This window comes from Chiroxiphia lanceolata, chromosome 1 (genome assembly GCF_009829145.1).
Source record: "Chiroxiphia lanceolata isolate bChiLan1 chromosome 1, bChiLan1.pri, whole genome shotgun sequence".
Lineage (NCBI taxonomy): Eukaryota > Metazoa > Chordata > Aves > Passeriformes > Pipridae > Chiroxiphia > Chiroxiphia lanceolata.
In genome coordinates, this window is record NC_045637.1 from 72,605,557 (window position 1) to 72,620,789 (window position 15,233).

Sequence of the window (15,233 nt, forward strand, 5' to 3'; positions counted from 1 at the left end):
TAATTTTTTTAAAACAAGGCATAAACAGTTTAAACAAAATGTGGAGCCATTTCCACCTACCTCCTTCCTTTAAGTTTAGGGAAAAAAGGTTTTCTGTGAAAACTTTCATGCATTGTACATACTCATCCTAAATGAGAAAGTGTAGTTTTAAAATTAAAAGAAGATTAAATTAGTAACATTTAAAAAGTTACTAATCTGTTCTCCAGCTGAAAATTCATCAAATTTAAGGAGATTGATTCTCATTGGCAGTTTTCTGTTCACGAGAGTTACCCTTCTTTTTGAATGTTTCCATCACATTGCTTCCGGTCTCTGTCACTTGCTGAACATCACTACTCTACTACTACTACTACTACTACTAACATCACACCCTCATAGTTCTAACTCTTGTGCTTGTTAATAGTGTGCAGACTACAATCCTCAAAAAGCAAATCTCATTTTGCTGGATCAGCAACAGCTGTTCTGAGAGCTTATTCAGACCCTTTTGACCTGTGACCTTTTCTAGGACTGAACACCCCACACCAGTAGAAAGAAGAAAATAAAAAACTCCAACACATTTTCTTTAGCTGACCGCATATTTATATTCTAATCACAGCAGCAAAGTAGCAATGAGTATGATTTCTAAAAAAATTCCAAACTCTTAGGCCAATGATAATGGAAAAAACCGCAACTGCAGAAGGGGTTTTGATGGTATGTACAGCCAATAGATATTCTCCAGTTCTTCAGAAGAACTAGAAACCATTGCAACAGTGAATGATTTGTCCTGAAAACATGGAGATGAAAACCAATTAAAAAAGAAAAAAAAAAGCTACCATAATACAGGTCTGTGAACATGCTGTACATCTGAATGCCGATTCCCCTCCATAAGCAGAAGGAGCCTTGCTTCAGCAAAAGATTGCAAGTTCTTCAGTGCATAAATGTTTCCCGGATATTGATTTAATTGTATACTTAAAGTATGGTTGGATGAACATCTAAGAAGTACAGATATTCAACAGCTCAGTGTCAAGTCTTTCAGGCTTAGAAAATTCAGTCCCAACGCTTTGCAATTTCATTTAATTTTAATATAGGAAAATAGTATTGTTTATTTGTCAAAGTTTGCAAAAAACAATAAACTGCATTCACTTTAAGTTTTCTTTACAAGTGAAGCAACAAAGACAATTATAACTTACATAATTTTTATAACAATGAGGAAGGGATTAGCATTTTTAAGTTAATTTGGTAGTTTGCAAGTATTTGGCAATAAAGTTTGATTTCTTTCCTAGTTTTTTCTTTTACAGCAGGGATAAATAAAGCTTTTTTATATGTTATGGCAGGCTTGTCCTTCACAACAGATCCACTTTCCAATTCATGGAAAAGTGAGTTTTATATCCAGCAACACATAACTAAGCAAAACTTAACTGAAGTCCATTCAGCACACTCAGTTCCCAAAGAACAGTGACATAAATGATTAACTTCCACAGACACACGGAATGCTGTAAGTTATCCTGAGGCAAAAGACTTGTAATGCACAGAAGCTGTAACCGTGAGTTCATCTGTACAAAGGCCTTCTCCTTCTTGAAAACAAAGATGGATATTTCATGCTTTCCCGAGACATTTCTTAATGAAATATCCCACTAACTTCTGCGGCCTCTGCTGATACTCCACAAGGACATCATGTGAGCTGCTGATTTGATCTCCTTCGAGCCGATTCAGAAGAGTGACACACACTACAGCAGCTAGAAGTTAAAAGACAGGATTAGTTAGGAATAATATTCTGGCACTTGTACAGTCCAAAAGCATAAGCATTTGAATGAACAGCTAGAAGACAAGAATTACAAGAGAAAACAAACCCCAAAAAAGGGGGTGCAGTACCATAGGATGCTAGTGTACTAGCATGCTGCAAAGGATATAAGTCAGAAATAGTTTAAGAGATTGCTACATTAATGAAGCCAGAGCTCTCAGGCAGTTGTAGACAGTTACTGTTATATCATAATTCTTATGTTTTTCTGGATAGGAAGGATATTTCACAAGTACCCAGGACTTGACTGCTAGGAAGTAACTAGACACACTGTTCTAGCAGACGTAATTACAGCCATCTCCCTTAACCCCAGCCCAAGTGCCTGTGCTGTAGGTGCCACCCCTCAGGAAGCAGCAGATAAGCCCCTTCCACATTCATAGACAGGGAGCACTGCAAGCACATGAAGACCCCATGGACCATCTCAGGTTCATCTGCTGCCCTTCAGCCCCAAAGGCAAAATCCCTCCTTTCACTCCAGCTGAGCTCTATCACTCAACCCTATCACTGTGCTCTGTTTGGGGTTTCTGACAGTGGGAATTTGCAGAGCACAAGCAGTAAATACACACTACAGACCTACAAGGCAGAGACAGCAAAAAGGACCAGGCTCCCTAATGGTTCAGGGATACCACTGGTTGGGTTTTTAATCACTCAAATCAGTAAGAACTAAGGATGTTTGATACAGTTGTTGGTCTTTTTGTTTATACTTCTTCATTTCATCCTCCTTAAGTTTAAGAACTTTGAGAAACATCAGTGTTTTAAATTGGCAAATCCCTTGCTAAGGAAACTGAGAGAAGACAGTTTAGACAGTAAGAAGAAAGACACCGTATGACATTATTTGTAATTGCTTTTTTTCCCCTGATCTTTGCTGAAAATCAGTTAGCTTGTGTAAAATACTTGAAAATTCATTTTATGATTGGGAATGGTTTATTCATGATGCTACTAAAACTCCTCAACTGTTTAAGAATCAAACTCTTACATCTACAGAGAATATTTATATTTTCAACTTGATATGAAAGTATAGAAAGTTAGTATAGTTCTATATATATGAGAATCACCTGATTGCTTGAACTAACCAGTTGTTCTCTGTAAACTTCAAAAGCTAACTGAAGATAACAAATGAATGATATGGGTAATTAGGCATTTAAATGATTTACATGGTTGCCAGGGGCTGGAATAGTGAATGTCAGTAGCAAACTCTGTAAAAACTAGGTGAAGAAGTTTGATAAGTTGTGACACATCTGATACAAATCAAGCAATCACAGCAACAAAATTATAAGCAGAACCATTGTTTGTTTTTTTTTTATATGCAGAAGGTACATTAACACTTCATTTGCAGTTTTTAACCACGAACTCCCTGCAATGCAGAAAACTTCCTGTAGGTTGGATAAAGTGACTAAGTTGGTTTACCTTTGACACCGCTGAGATTACACATTGCAGCAAATACGGAAGACTCCATCTCAATGTTTCTGACACCAGAATCATAAGCTTTCTTCAAATATTGGAGTTTTTCTTCTTCATCATATAAGCAGATTGCACCATCCAACCTGCCCTGTCCTAGAAAGTAATTTTGTGGAAAATTTCAGAGTGATGAAGTCACAGAGCAAATTCAGTTTCGAAAACATCCAGTTATTACAGTTTCCCCTATGCAGTGTTCAGCTTCTACTACTACTACTCTTTATTTTTGCGCACAAGACAAATAGGAAAAAGTTATTCTTAGGTATTGCTAGAGGTTCTACATAATAGTTGTATTTTTTATAATGTGAATCATGGCAATTTAACTGGTCTTCTTCAGCTTAAATTCTCAAATTCATAAACAGGATTGGGAATGGTTTATTACCATTACTACTATGTACATAGTAGATTCCCATATGTGCAGCAAGCATCAAAATTCAGCAACAAACCTTAAGTTGTATGGAAGTGCTGCATTTTCAGTATGTTTAATCACTGTCTAGAAAAACTACCAGGTTTGAAAATGTTTTTGTGTTTCTACTTTGAAAGGATAAACACTTTATTAGTTACAGACTCTCTAAGGTAAGAGATGAAGAGTCTCTTAAGCTAACTAGGCAATATTATTATAATTTTTTGAGAGAAGTTTTATTTGAATTATTCAAGAATAGCACCTACAGATAAAACAGTAGCAGGTTGTGTATAGTAAAGTTAAATTACACTGTATTTTACTCAGTATCTTCTTGGTTTTGGGAAATGCACTCCTGAATTAATGCCCTTGAGCCTGTTCTCAGCTTTTGCTGTAGGAGTTGAAAACGTTCCTGACACTTTTTTTAGTGTTGCTTGCACCTGTGGTTGGTGCCTGAGGAGATACACGAATTAACAGTGTGTGCTTCTGCCCAAGCTGGAGCACTATGACGAAGACCATGTATTTCCCCCTGCACTGCACCCTTTGTCACCTACTCAGCAACACCCAAAGAAAGTGGGATCAGGTGCCATTTAGGAGATCAGAAAAGCACCTGACTGTCTGTATGTTTATCCAAAGTAAGCCTTGGAGGTTTGTGCCTCCTACGAAGCAGCACTGACACAACTCGACAAAATATTGTCTTCAATTGTCTGATCGCTGCTTTGCTCAAAATGAAACAAGTTACAACAATTCTTTTAGAAAATATTTACTTTAGGTATTTAATCAGTGCGAAGAAAACCAACTCCAAACCAGTCAAATAATTCTCATTCCTCTATTTGTGACAAATATACCTGAAAAGTACATGAGAAGAGTATAGCAGACTATATGTACTTCAGAGAATCTATTAAAGCTGGAGGACCATCTCCACAAAATTAAAAGTTTAATACAGCAAACTGGTAAGTACAATACTTAATTTTATGTAGATGAAGAACCAGTTAATTACGATTGGTGAGACAACCCACAGTAAGGAATGCGTTCTGTTCAGTGAACTGGAAGCTTAATGTTAATATATTATCCAATATTTATCTCTTGCTTCTTACCAATGATTTTCTGTTAGTCTGTCACCAGCCTTACCTTCATAGAAATCCAAAGTGCACATGGTGTTCCCAATGACTGTGTTGAACTGACCGATTTCTTTACTGCACTGCATCAGCTCCTTAGCCAGCTGTTCATCTAGGTTAGTACTGCGAATTACTGTCTTTCCCAGAACAACCTGTTCCAACTGAGGTTTGAAGGTGGCATCTACAGACTGCCTAGTTATAACCACTGAGCCTGGCTCCAGACCTGCAGTAAAAAGAAATAGATATAACTTCACAATGCAGTTAACACTTTGTTTCCACACACATAAAACATATATCTCGACCCAATCCTGCTTCTTTTATAGGTGGTAATTTTGCTCCTGAATTCATCAGGAGAATTTTCTGCCCATGCCTATCTGCTTCCATTTATTATTACAAAAATTTCTGAAAGAATTGAATTTTTTCTTTTTCACTACATGTTCTTTCTTATATCATATCTACATAGAGGACAAGAAGGTCCTTCTCACAGTCAGATCTCTTAAGTGCATCTTCTCTATCAAAAGGCAGGTTTTGCGTTTACTTTCAAAATTACAGAAGAAAAATTATTCATCTCCTGTGGAAAACTGTTCTGACCATCAATCACTTACACAAAGAGAGATGCCCAACTTTCCTACAAAGATACTTATGTTTACAGCAATAAAACAGAAATCAAGAGGGAAAATACCTATTCCACCAGAGGTGCCAATGCGAATGATGGTTATGTTGGAACACTTGGCATGATACAACAATTTGATCAGCTCATGCAACATGATTGAAATAGAAGGAATGCCCATACCATGCTGAAAAAAAAGCAGAAATTCATACTCCACAGTCATATAGATAATGCAAAATATATATGGAAAAAAGAGCTGAACATTTTCTCCTTTCTGGTATTTTTTTCCAAATGCCACCTAACTCACTCCCACAAAATCCCCAATCTCTGGGCCTACTGAGAGGCTATTACAGACAAACAGAGAGACTCCCACTGGCTTTGGTAGATTGTGGATGAAATACAATATTTCTAAAAATCATGACTTATAAAACATTTACATTTTCAAGAGCACAATCAGTGTCCTTTCCCAATCGCTGACTAATGCACTTCATCATGGAACATTTCCTAAACACAAGAAAAACCCCACTCTGACTTTTTCACCAACCTGAAGTGCTACTGAATAGTTAAGCTAAGTTTTTTTCAAAAAAAAGACATCATGGTTTAGTCTCAATGTTCAGCAAATAGAAGTCCACCTTAACTTGCACAACACTATGATAATTACAGATCGAAAGAAAGGGTGCAGAGTAATATTACAGTTTTGCAATTGCAATTGAAATATGTAATTGTATTTACAAATTAAAGGCATGAAGTTTTAAAATGCATATATGAGTTGGAAGCACCAGTCCCATGACATGCTAGTCTTAAGCTATAGTAGCATATTTGACAGTGCCATTGCAGATATGTAGCTCTGAATGTGATATAGCCATTTTCTCCAGTACCCCACATATCTCAAGTGACATTTTTCCCCCATTACATAGGGTACAGAACAGGGATGAGGCAACAGTAAGTCTTCTTAAAAAATCGACAGCACCATTCCTGCAACACCTCAGAGGTACACTGAGAAAAAAGGATGCAAGAAGGAAGGAAGGTGCTGGAGGCTTTCCCTCTTATGAGAAAGGGCTGAAAAGGAAGTCTTAATTAGCTGGCTGCACTATTTTGATCATGGCTGATACAAACTTAACAGCCTTACTCAGTGTATTAAGTGTTTAAAAGAAACGTGCATTCATATTTTCTACTTTGAACAGCACCGCTGAACTGTGCCCCGTATCAGATGACATGAGGTACTTACACTGACAGACAGAACAGGTCCCACTTTGTACATGGCGTAGCGGTCAGTGCCCGCGCAGATGTTGGGGTAGTCACAACCGGTGCTTCCAAGCCCCAGTTCCTCCGCTATGTAGGCGATAAAAGCTTTCATCCGTGAAGGGCTTCCTCCAACACACACAAACTGCGGTGGACAGTATTCAGCAAAGCAAAACCAGTTGCATAATTCAGTATGTCAGAGAACGTCCAAAGAACAACACGAGTATATGCGAACACTTTCAGTAAACACTAAGTTATTCCCAGATATAGTTCTTCTCGTAATCATTCTAAAACATCATGAAGAAAAATCATGGAAAAAAACCTCATCTGTCTACATAGCACTCAAATGCCTTCATCCTGTTTAAACTAGTAAAAGACAAATATTGCCATGAAGACCCAATAAATAGGAGTTCTAATTGAACAGAGCCTACAGCATTTGCCTTTTTACTGAATGGAAAGAGACAGTCAAAAACGATCATCCCCAACTTTTTTAGATACAGAAAGTGACATAAACCCACAAAAACTTTTCCCCTTTGCATTCACTCCTCAATCAGTGGTACGCTGACACATTTAGTTCTATTTTGAAGACAGTTACTCTCCCATTTTCTGCAGAAAAGATGAGGCTTGCTGCACAGAGCAAAGCATCTTACCTTTACATCTCCAAACAGTGCCGGAAAATCATGGGTACCAGTCCCAAGAGCAAAATGGTACAGGATGTCTTCTTTCATTTTCTCCAGATGAGGGTTGCACAGATGGATAAAATTCTCTCTGCCAAGACAGCAGCATTGTGAAATATATAGAGTGTATACAAACCCACATGTTGAACAGATGCCAATTCTTCAAAGTCAACCAGTCAGAGTTGGGAAATACCACACCAATATGTATGCCTGCACTACGTTATTTTGGTTCCTCATGCATTGCGTTAAGGAAATCAGAAATTTTGTAACTGCCATACATCTTGTAATAAATCACATATGACATTTAATATTCCATTCATTGCACAGAATAAAATTGCTGAAGAAAAGTCCAGCTGCTAGGATGCATTTGCAACTGTGCAACATTCACCTTAAACAATATTAAAGCTGTGAACCACAGTGGGTCTTTATGGTGAACAGAACCATAGGAGCAGGACCAGGGAATATTCAATAGACTACCTTACTACAAAGACAATCTATAGCAAAGCTGAAAAGCAAACAACCTGTTTTGACTGAAACTCCCCATCACCACCACCAGCCACCTGAGAAGGAGGGGATAATTTGGGCTTTATAGACAGGCATGAAGTGGATTTCTGTCAATTTGTCTCCCTGTGTCATAAACGCAGGAGGAAAAATATCCTACAGCATGAGACTGATAAGGGTACAGAGAATCTGAAATAGGAGAGGAAAGCGGAAAATGGAAATCTGAAGCAAAGAAAAAACCATAGGAGGGGAAAAAAAATCAACAAAAAGGGAAAAGAGAGGAAGAGGTAAAAAGAATTAATTTCTTCTTAAGTTGCTTCTTGTAAGGAAGTGATACAGCTTAAAAGAAAAATAAAAATTGATCTGTCTGAAGAGCCAGGAAATGACAGGCCAAAGAGGGAAACCTGAACTACTTGGCATATGGGATCACCTTCGTGGAAAATTCAACAGTGGACTACCTAAACAAGCTGCATGATTCATAAACTGTCTGCCTTCTGTGCTTGATGTTTTAAGTTCAATTGAAACAGGTAGGAAAGACTAGTCAATAATCACAAGCTAAAGCAGAACCCTGGCCAGTACTTCAAAGTAATTTCTGAGAGATGGAATCAAGTAGTAAATAGCTTTCAGACACAAGAAGATGGGTTCGCTTAATTAATGGCTTAATGGAGGCTCACTTCAGGCACAACACGGCTCAGCAAATTCAAACTGCTTTGTCAGAGGAGACAAACAAAATGTTCACCTGAATTTTATGCAAAAAAGCATTAAGACTTTGTAGGAACAACTCTGAATCCTAAACAGAAGCATTTAGTGCTATTTTTGATGGTTTAGGTTGTCTTGTCTGCCTTCTAATGCCTCCCTAGAAAAGCTTTCCTGTAGGTCTTATGTAGGTCCTATCTGCCAGTCCTGCGCAGGATGTATGGGTTACCTTAGAAAGCCTAGAGTGGCCAAGATGAGGTCACTGAACTGTTCCTCAGAAAGCAAATAGTTACAACCCAAACATTCTGAGTACAGCATTTGCTTCTGTTCTTGGCATTCTCTTTCCAATATCACTAACTATCCAGTAACAACTGCACAACCAAGGAAAGAGGTGTCATCCCAACCCACCCTATCTGTTCTTGCCCACCACAGACAACCACCTTCAGCAACTGAAGGAGCTGCCCACTCAGACAGCTGGTCCATTCACCCCTTCAGTAGGAATTCGCTTCCATCTCTGACAAGCCCCATTTGCCTCTCTTCGTACAAATCCTGCCTGAGGTGGAACCAAAGACTGGTTGCCTTTGTTCTTCCTTCCAAGAGACCTGTTTGACTCTGGAAGAACTAAAGAGCAGGTTTATGGCTCATCAGGAAGGCAAAGACAGCCTTGGAGTCTGCCAGCTCATGTGAGCAGAATCCCCAGGCTGCCTTCCCTGAATTATTCCTGTTCATTTTTGTGGGACTCCCTACCTTATTTACGGGGTCACTCACTAATGCAGATCCAATATCTGGCTGTGCTGATGTTCATTGGAATGGTTTTTAGATACAAATAGGACATGATTTGAAATCACTTTATAATTTGTTCTCAGGCAAGCAAAAAAAAAATATTTCCTTCTTTATGAGAACACCAGCAATAAAAGCTTCTCTTCAGGAAATAAACTGGGAAAAGGCGAGGCCTCTATTGAAACTACAGGGAAATTCATGTGGTGTGTGCCAACACCACTATCCTCATGCCTGGCAAAACACAGCCTCCTTCCTCAGCAGTGGCTATATTCCACCTTTTTCATCTCACACTCCACCAACAATACTCTCCGACCCCCCAACTCACTGCAGCGCTGGGCCATTACCAATTTGCACAGCTTATCTGCACATCTAATTGTAGACTTGGACCCTAAGGTAAAATGGGCAATAAAAACAAGCACATTTTTATGTGTACATAGGACCAATGTCATGGATTTACAGTAGAGGCAAAGTTTGCTTGATAAAAATCTTTGGCATGAAAATCTCAGGAGAAGAAAATTTATTTCCCTCCAGCTATTGTAAAGCATCTACAACTTCTGAGGTTTTAAGCAAAATACAAGTATCTGAAGACTAAATACGCATGTATGGTATTAGTAAAATAAGCTTACAGTAAGGATTAGAGAAACACTGAAATATTTGTTTCAACTCTTGAAGAGATAGGTCTGGCCATAGGCAGTGACCAAGTCAATATTTCAGTAGCTCACCAGATTAAAATAAATTAATAAATAAAAACATCACTCAGACTTGGAAAAAAATCACTGTTGAGATAAAGGAAAATGGCTAGCTCTGTGTAGGTGTGGTAGAGCAATAAAGCATCCATTTGTCAAAACAGCTCCTATTGGATACTTGATGTTATAATCAATATTTGCATCGTACCTTAACTTAATGAGTGTGTAATGAGTTTGGGGAGGAAGGTTAAGTGTAAACTTGGACAAAGTAATTAATTTCTGAGTCTTACTTTGAAGCCTGTTCATCATCAGTTTTCTTCTTATTTGAGGCACCAGGAGCCATGTGTGGTTATACCTAGAATTGTATTAAAAAAATAGATATAAGTGCATCAGAATAGTCCCATCTCTAAAGCTAGAAGCATTAATAGTGAGAGAAACCTTCTGTATCTATAACTCTCATGAATATTAAATCCCCCAAATAATCCAGCCACACTATAGCTTTTATAACTGTAGCAAAAAGAGCATCTACATTTTTTATGGCTGAGCATCACCATAATTCATCACCACTTTCAAAACCCTCAAGACTAAATTAATCCCTTGCTAACATAACCCCCACCTCACAACTGCCTTTGTCCTGTGCTATGAGCAGCAGCAGGCTCATGGGACAGAGAGAGGCAAGTCTCCTGCTAACTAACCCTCTTTTTTCCGTACCTCCCACAGCAACAGGGACTTCTGAACCAGCTTCAGCCCCCTTCCACGTCTGGCTCCAGAAAGTCTCCAGAGTTCAGCTCTAACTGTCAGATGCTCGAAACCCAAGTCCAGGAAGCATCTTACTCATAATATCCTCTTCATTAAACTCCTCCTACTGACCTTAAGAACCCTTTTGTCTGCCACAGTGTAAAGGCAAGGAACATGAAAGTAAAACATGACTCCAAAAAGGCACAGCGCTTCAGTTTATCATCCATCCTGAAAATCTTTTTTGCTGATCCATTGCCCTAACCTATACCTAAAACCTTCTCCTTTCTGCATTCTTCTTTACATTTAAACAGGCAAATGTATCACTAAGGCTTTGGTGCTGATACAAAGACAGAATTATAATTATAGAACGACTCATTTGTTATTATTTTCAGAAGTGACTAAGGCTACGTGCCGAAGTTGGTACTTTCTGGGAATGCCCTTCTGGGAAGTACTGAATCACAAAGTTTTGCTCTGCCCTTCCCTAAGAAGGGCCTGACAGCACAGAGATTATAATAGAGGTAGGACCTGTAATCCTTAAAAATGCCAGGATCACAAGGAAACAGAAAGAAATTGGTATTGCAACAGAATTACATCATATGTGAGTTTTGAGAGAAATGAAAAAACAAACAAAATAAACCACAGGCTTGCCTGTTAAAAGCCACTGAATAATGGAAATGTATTAAAAATTATATAGACAATTAGTTTTCTTCATTTAAAATATTAACCTTTATTAAATAGACCTAAACTTCACATGTACTAGATATACTAACTGTATACAACCACCTGTGCTCAAGGAGGTAGAGTATAAAAGTCGCATTCAGAATCAATTACGCATCCTTATGGTGGTATGATCAGAGTCAGCTGCTACAGGAAATTACAGGAAAAATGCATCATTTCTTCCAAGAAAACTACAGTGCCATGAGCCCTACTAAAGAGGAGTTGGGAGTTATACAGAGGAGTTGGAAGTTAAGAAGAAGAAACAGTAAAGTGATTTTTATGTACTGGGATGACATAGGGTTGCAAACAAACCGAGGATATTAATTCAGCTGTTGTTCACAGTATTTAGCATCCATGTGATTTTTAACAGTGTTTTTTGTTCTGTGATCCCTTAAGTAATGATACACTTCAAAAAACTGAGAACAAAGTTCTGATGGTCCAAAGGTCCAGCATACGCTCTCCAGCAGCACTTGGCTGCAGGTACCCTTGGTAGGAATGGAAAGTAAGGAGCAAACATAAAGCAGCTTTCCCATGGCAGACCTTGCCAGCAATCAGGTAGTAGCTGACAAGCAGCGAGTTAATGTAAAGCCACAAAACTCTCACACTGTCTGAACAAATGGAAATTTTTACAGCCACGTCAAAAGTTTCTGTAGTCTGCCTCAGCCTAAGTTAAAACTGACATTCGACAATATGCTCCTAATTCAGCTCAAGAAAGGCTTGCTTTAACATGTATGCACATCATAGGATGGTTTGGGTCAGAAGGTACCCTAAAGATCATCTAGTTCCAACCCCTCCACCACGGGCAGGGACACCTTTCACTAGAACAGAGTGCTCAGAGCTCCATCCAGCCTGGAACTTGAACACTTCCAGGGACGGGGCATCACACAACTTCTCTGGGCAACCTGCTCCAGTGTCTCACCACCCTCATAGTGAAAATTCCTAGTATCCTCAAGAGTGAAGAATTCTCATCTCATCTAAACCTCTAAATCCTCAGACTGGTGTTTTAAAACCATGCAGGATTCATTACAATTGCCATCTTTCACATCCTCCCCACACTCGTCATTTCTGAAGAAAGCCACTAGCCAACAGCTTCTGTACGGAAAACCTCTGGTTCGGTGTTGATCCATCATCAGGAAAAGATGAAGTCGCTGCAAAACTGATTTTACCCCGCGGGTCCCCTCCGGAGGCCGCCCCGCCGCTTCTCGCTGCTGCCGGAGCGCTCCCCCGGTCCCGTCCGCCCGGACACCGCCGAAAACAGCGCTCGCCGGGACCGACCCCTGCGCCCGCCGCCCCGCCCTTCCCCGCGCGCTCCCCGCCACCGCCCCCCTGAAGGTTGAGAGACACCCCGAGCACCCCCGAGCACCCCCACCCCGCCGCTCCTACTGCGCGGCGCCCGGCGGGACGCGGCTCTCACCGGGGGCGGCGGGAGCCGCCGCTGGGAAACGAGGAGAGCCGCTCGCTGCTGCCGGGAGAGAGGTGCGGGGCACTCGGCCGAGACACCTCCCGCTGGCGGCGGCACCGCCCCACCCGGTTAACCCCCTGCTCACCGTGCACGCTGCGGGGAGGGCGGCCCGACTGTCCGGGAACCGTCGTGTTCCGGGGCGGGCACAGCGAGCGGGAGCAACGCGGCCGGTGTGCGGGAAGAGTGGAGTTCTGCCGCCAGGAGAGCTGCCGCCAGGGCACGGGGGTTCGGAAGGACCTTATCCCAGAGATACAGATACGCACGCAGGTGTGGGCACGCCAAGGACGGTGGAGTCGGGTCGGGCTCTGCGGGCGTCGGTGCCTGTGTCTGCCCGTGTGTCGGTACGTACCGGCTGTAACCGCGCTGGCCGCTTTCACGGCAGGGATGGCTTCGGCTGCTTGGAACTGACTATTGAGTTGGAAGGGACCTACGACTGATAGCTGAGTTTTGAGTTGTCACAAGAACTAATAGTTTTTGCAGCGGAATGTGCCCTAGAAGCTGCATATGACTGAGCCAAGTGATTTAAAAGGACTAACCAAGCAAAGTAAGGAAACAGTGAAGAAGGGAACTGAGGCAGCCAGCCAAACAGCACTAAGTTACTTTATAACCAAGGGTATTGTCTTAAAGAAGTTCATAAGGCAGCCACTTAGAACTTTGGGGCCTCCAGACATAGATGACCACCAGAGACACCCAATGAAGCCCCTCAGAGAGATTATAAGGATATGTATATATGCTAATAAGTCTTAGAAATGTCATGAATATGTAACAGGAATACACGGGGAACAAAGAATGAATAAGCAAGTAATGCTGACACATAAGCTGCAGTGGAGCTACCTTTGTGTGCACTTCAGTGAGCTGATTCCCAGGGCACCCAGCGTGCTGTGATCATGCAGCACATCATAATAAAGAATGCCTACCTGCTAAAATTCACAAACTGAATCTCAGAGGTTTCTTTATTTCAGGTAACACAGTGACCATTTAGTCCAGCTGCCTGACCACTTCAGGGTTGATCAAAGGTTAACATAGCAAAAAAAAAAAAAAAATCATAAATCACACTGTAAGCATAAATTTAATGTTATTTGTACAGTAACTGAAGACACAAAACCCACAATTCTACAACACAATTTTAAAAATATTTTTTTATACCAGAACCACTCTGTAGTTTGTCACAGTAGGGAATTCTTGGGATACAGAGCAACTAAAACCTGCTTGGTGCAGAATCTTCTGTGCCTCAGGATGGTAAAAACATTGGGCACAAGGCATTGCTGGGATGTATTTATTGCAAAATAACGTACGGTGCATTTAGAGTAAAATTTAATATTCTGTCTCACACCAAAGGACTTCGTATGGGAACACAAAAGAGAGAAATCCCCTGCACACAGATGCATTTCTAGGCATGAACAACATGCAAGAGGAATTACTCAACAAAGTCAGAAAAACATAACCTGTTCAACTTGTTTATATTTCCAGTGGGTAAAACAGAAGCACAGCCTTCTAATCCATCTTCCATTTTCCCGTTCCTTGAATATTTGTCAAGACTTTCAAGCTATGGTAATGGACAAGCACCTTAGAAGAGTGTTTTAATTTTGTGGAAGAAACCTTTCCTTTAAACAGGAATATTACCTACCCTTTCATCTCAGGGTCCACTGAAAAATCTGCTTTAGCTTTAAGGACGTTTTCCATTTAGCTATATATCAAGAGAATAAACAATGTAAATGGGTTCTTTTGTAAATAATCAGGTTACTATAGTTATCTTGTGTGAAACATTCAATAAATTACGCATTTCTATGAGTCTAATAATTGATAGTAACCTTTGCTCTCAGTCACCTCTAGAAAAATTTAAATGTCCTTTTAGTCTCCTGGTTTTTGTAGTGCTTAGGTTTTTATTCAATTTAGATTTAGTGGGAAAGATACCTCCTAAGTACAAATGCAATATGTTAATGTTGTTTTAGAAGGGTGACAAATACATAGCTACGTGGTGGGGTTATAACAACAATATGTAATTGGCCTCAGATTTTTATATTACATGATAAAAATTTGCATCTTTGGAAAGTAAGGCTGTCTGTCCTTTAATTATCAAACATATTCTCCTTTCTGCCTACCATATACCATTTTTATAGTCAATTGGTCAAATAATTCAGTGCAGCTGTTTTATTCACTGCATTTTGATTCCTCAGTCACTCTGAATGTTTTGTATCATTAAAACTATTAATAGGAGGAAAAAATGTGCCAAGACTGAACTTTTGTATTTCTATTTCTAGCTTTTCTTTTCCCAGACTATAGTATAATATGCAATTACATTCTGAAAAATTATCTGCAGAGAACAGCAAAAGCAGAATATTAAGCTATTTGTTTACAGAAATAAATTGGGCTTCATC

The 15,233-nt window shown here is 40.0% G+C and overlaps 1 protein-coding gene across 3 annotated transcripts; it reads right to left on the reverse strand.

Moving 5' to 3' along the window:
- Nucleotides 1–1,040: 1,040 nt before the first annotated feature.
- On the reverse strand, nt 1,041–13,311 carry UPP1 (uridine phosphorylase 1). Of its 3 annotated transcripts, none has more exons than XM_032708165.1 (8): nt 12,941–13,311; nt 10,229–10,293; nt 7,249–7,366; nt 6,585–6,743; nt 5,429–5,543; nt 4,760–4,969; nt 3,181–3,327; nt 1,041–1,712 (listed from the first exon to the last, which is right to left on the reverse strand). In XM_032708165.1, exons 2-8 carry the CDS (start codon nt 10,279–10,281, stop codon nt 1,573–1,575), a joined length of 942 nt encoding a protein of 313 aa, XP_032564056.1. In that variant the 5' UTR covers nt 10,282–10,293; nt 12,941–13,311; the 3' UTR covers nt 1,041–1,572. The 3 variants fall into 3 exon arrangements, with proteins under 3 accessions (XP_032564056.1, XP_032564046.1, XP_032564063.1); XM_032708155.1 differs by lacking the exon at nt 12,941–13,311 and adding an exon at nt 12,808–12,932; XM_032708172.1 differs by lacking the exon at nt 12,941–13,311 and adding an exon at nt 12,818–12,874 and having other exon boundaries at nt 10,229–10,294.
- Between the last annotated feature and the right edge of the window lie 1,922 nt (nt 13,312–15,233).

Coding starts and splice junctions, on each gene's coding strand:
- UPP1 (XM_032708165.1), bottom strand. CDS start 10,281: ATGGCTCCTGGTGCCTCAAATAAGAAGAAAACTGATGATGAACAGGCT. Junction 4,970..5,428: donor TGGCACCTCTGGTGGAATAG/GTATTTTCCCTC, acceptor TTTTTACTGCAG/GTCTGGAGCCAGGCTCAGTG. Junction 1,713..3,180: donor TAATCTCAGCGGTGTCAAAG/GTAAACCAACTT, acceptor TTTAACTTCTAG/CTGCTGTAGTGTGTGTCACT.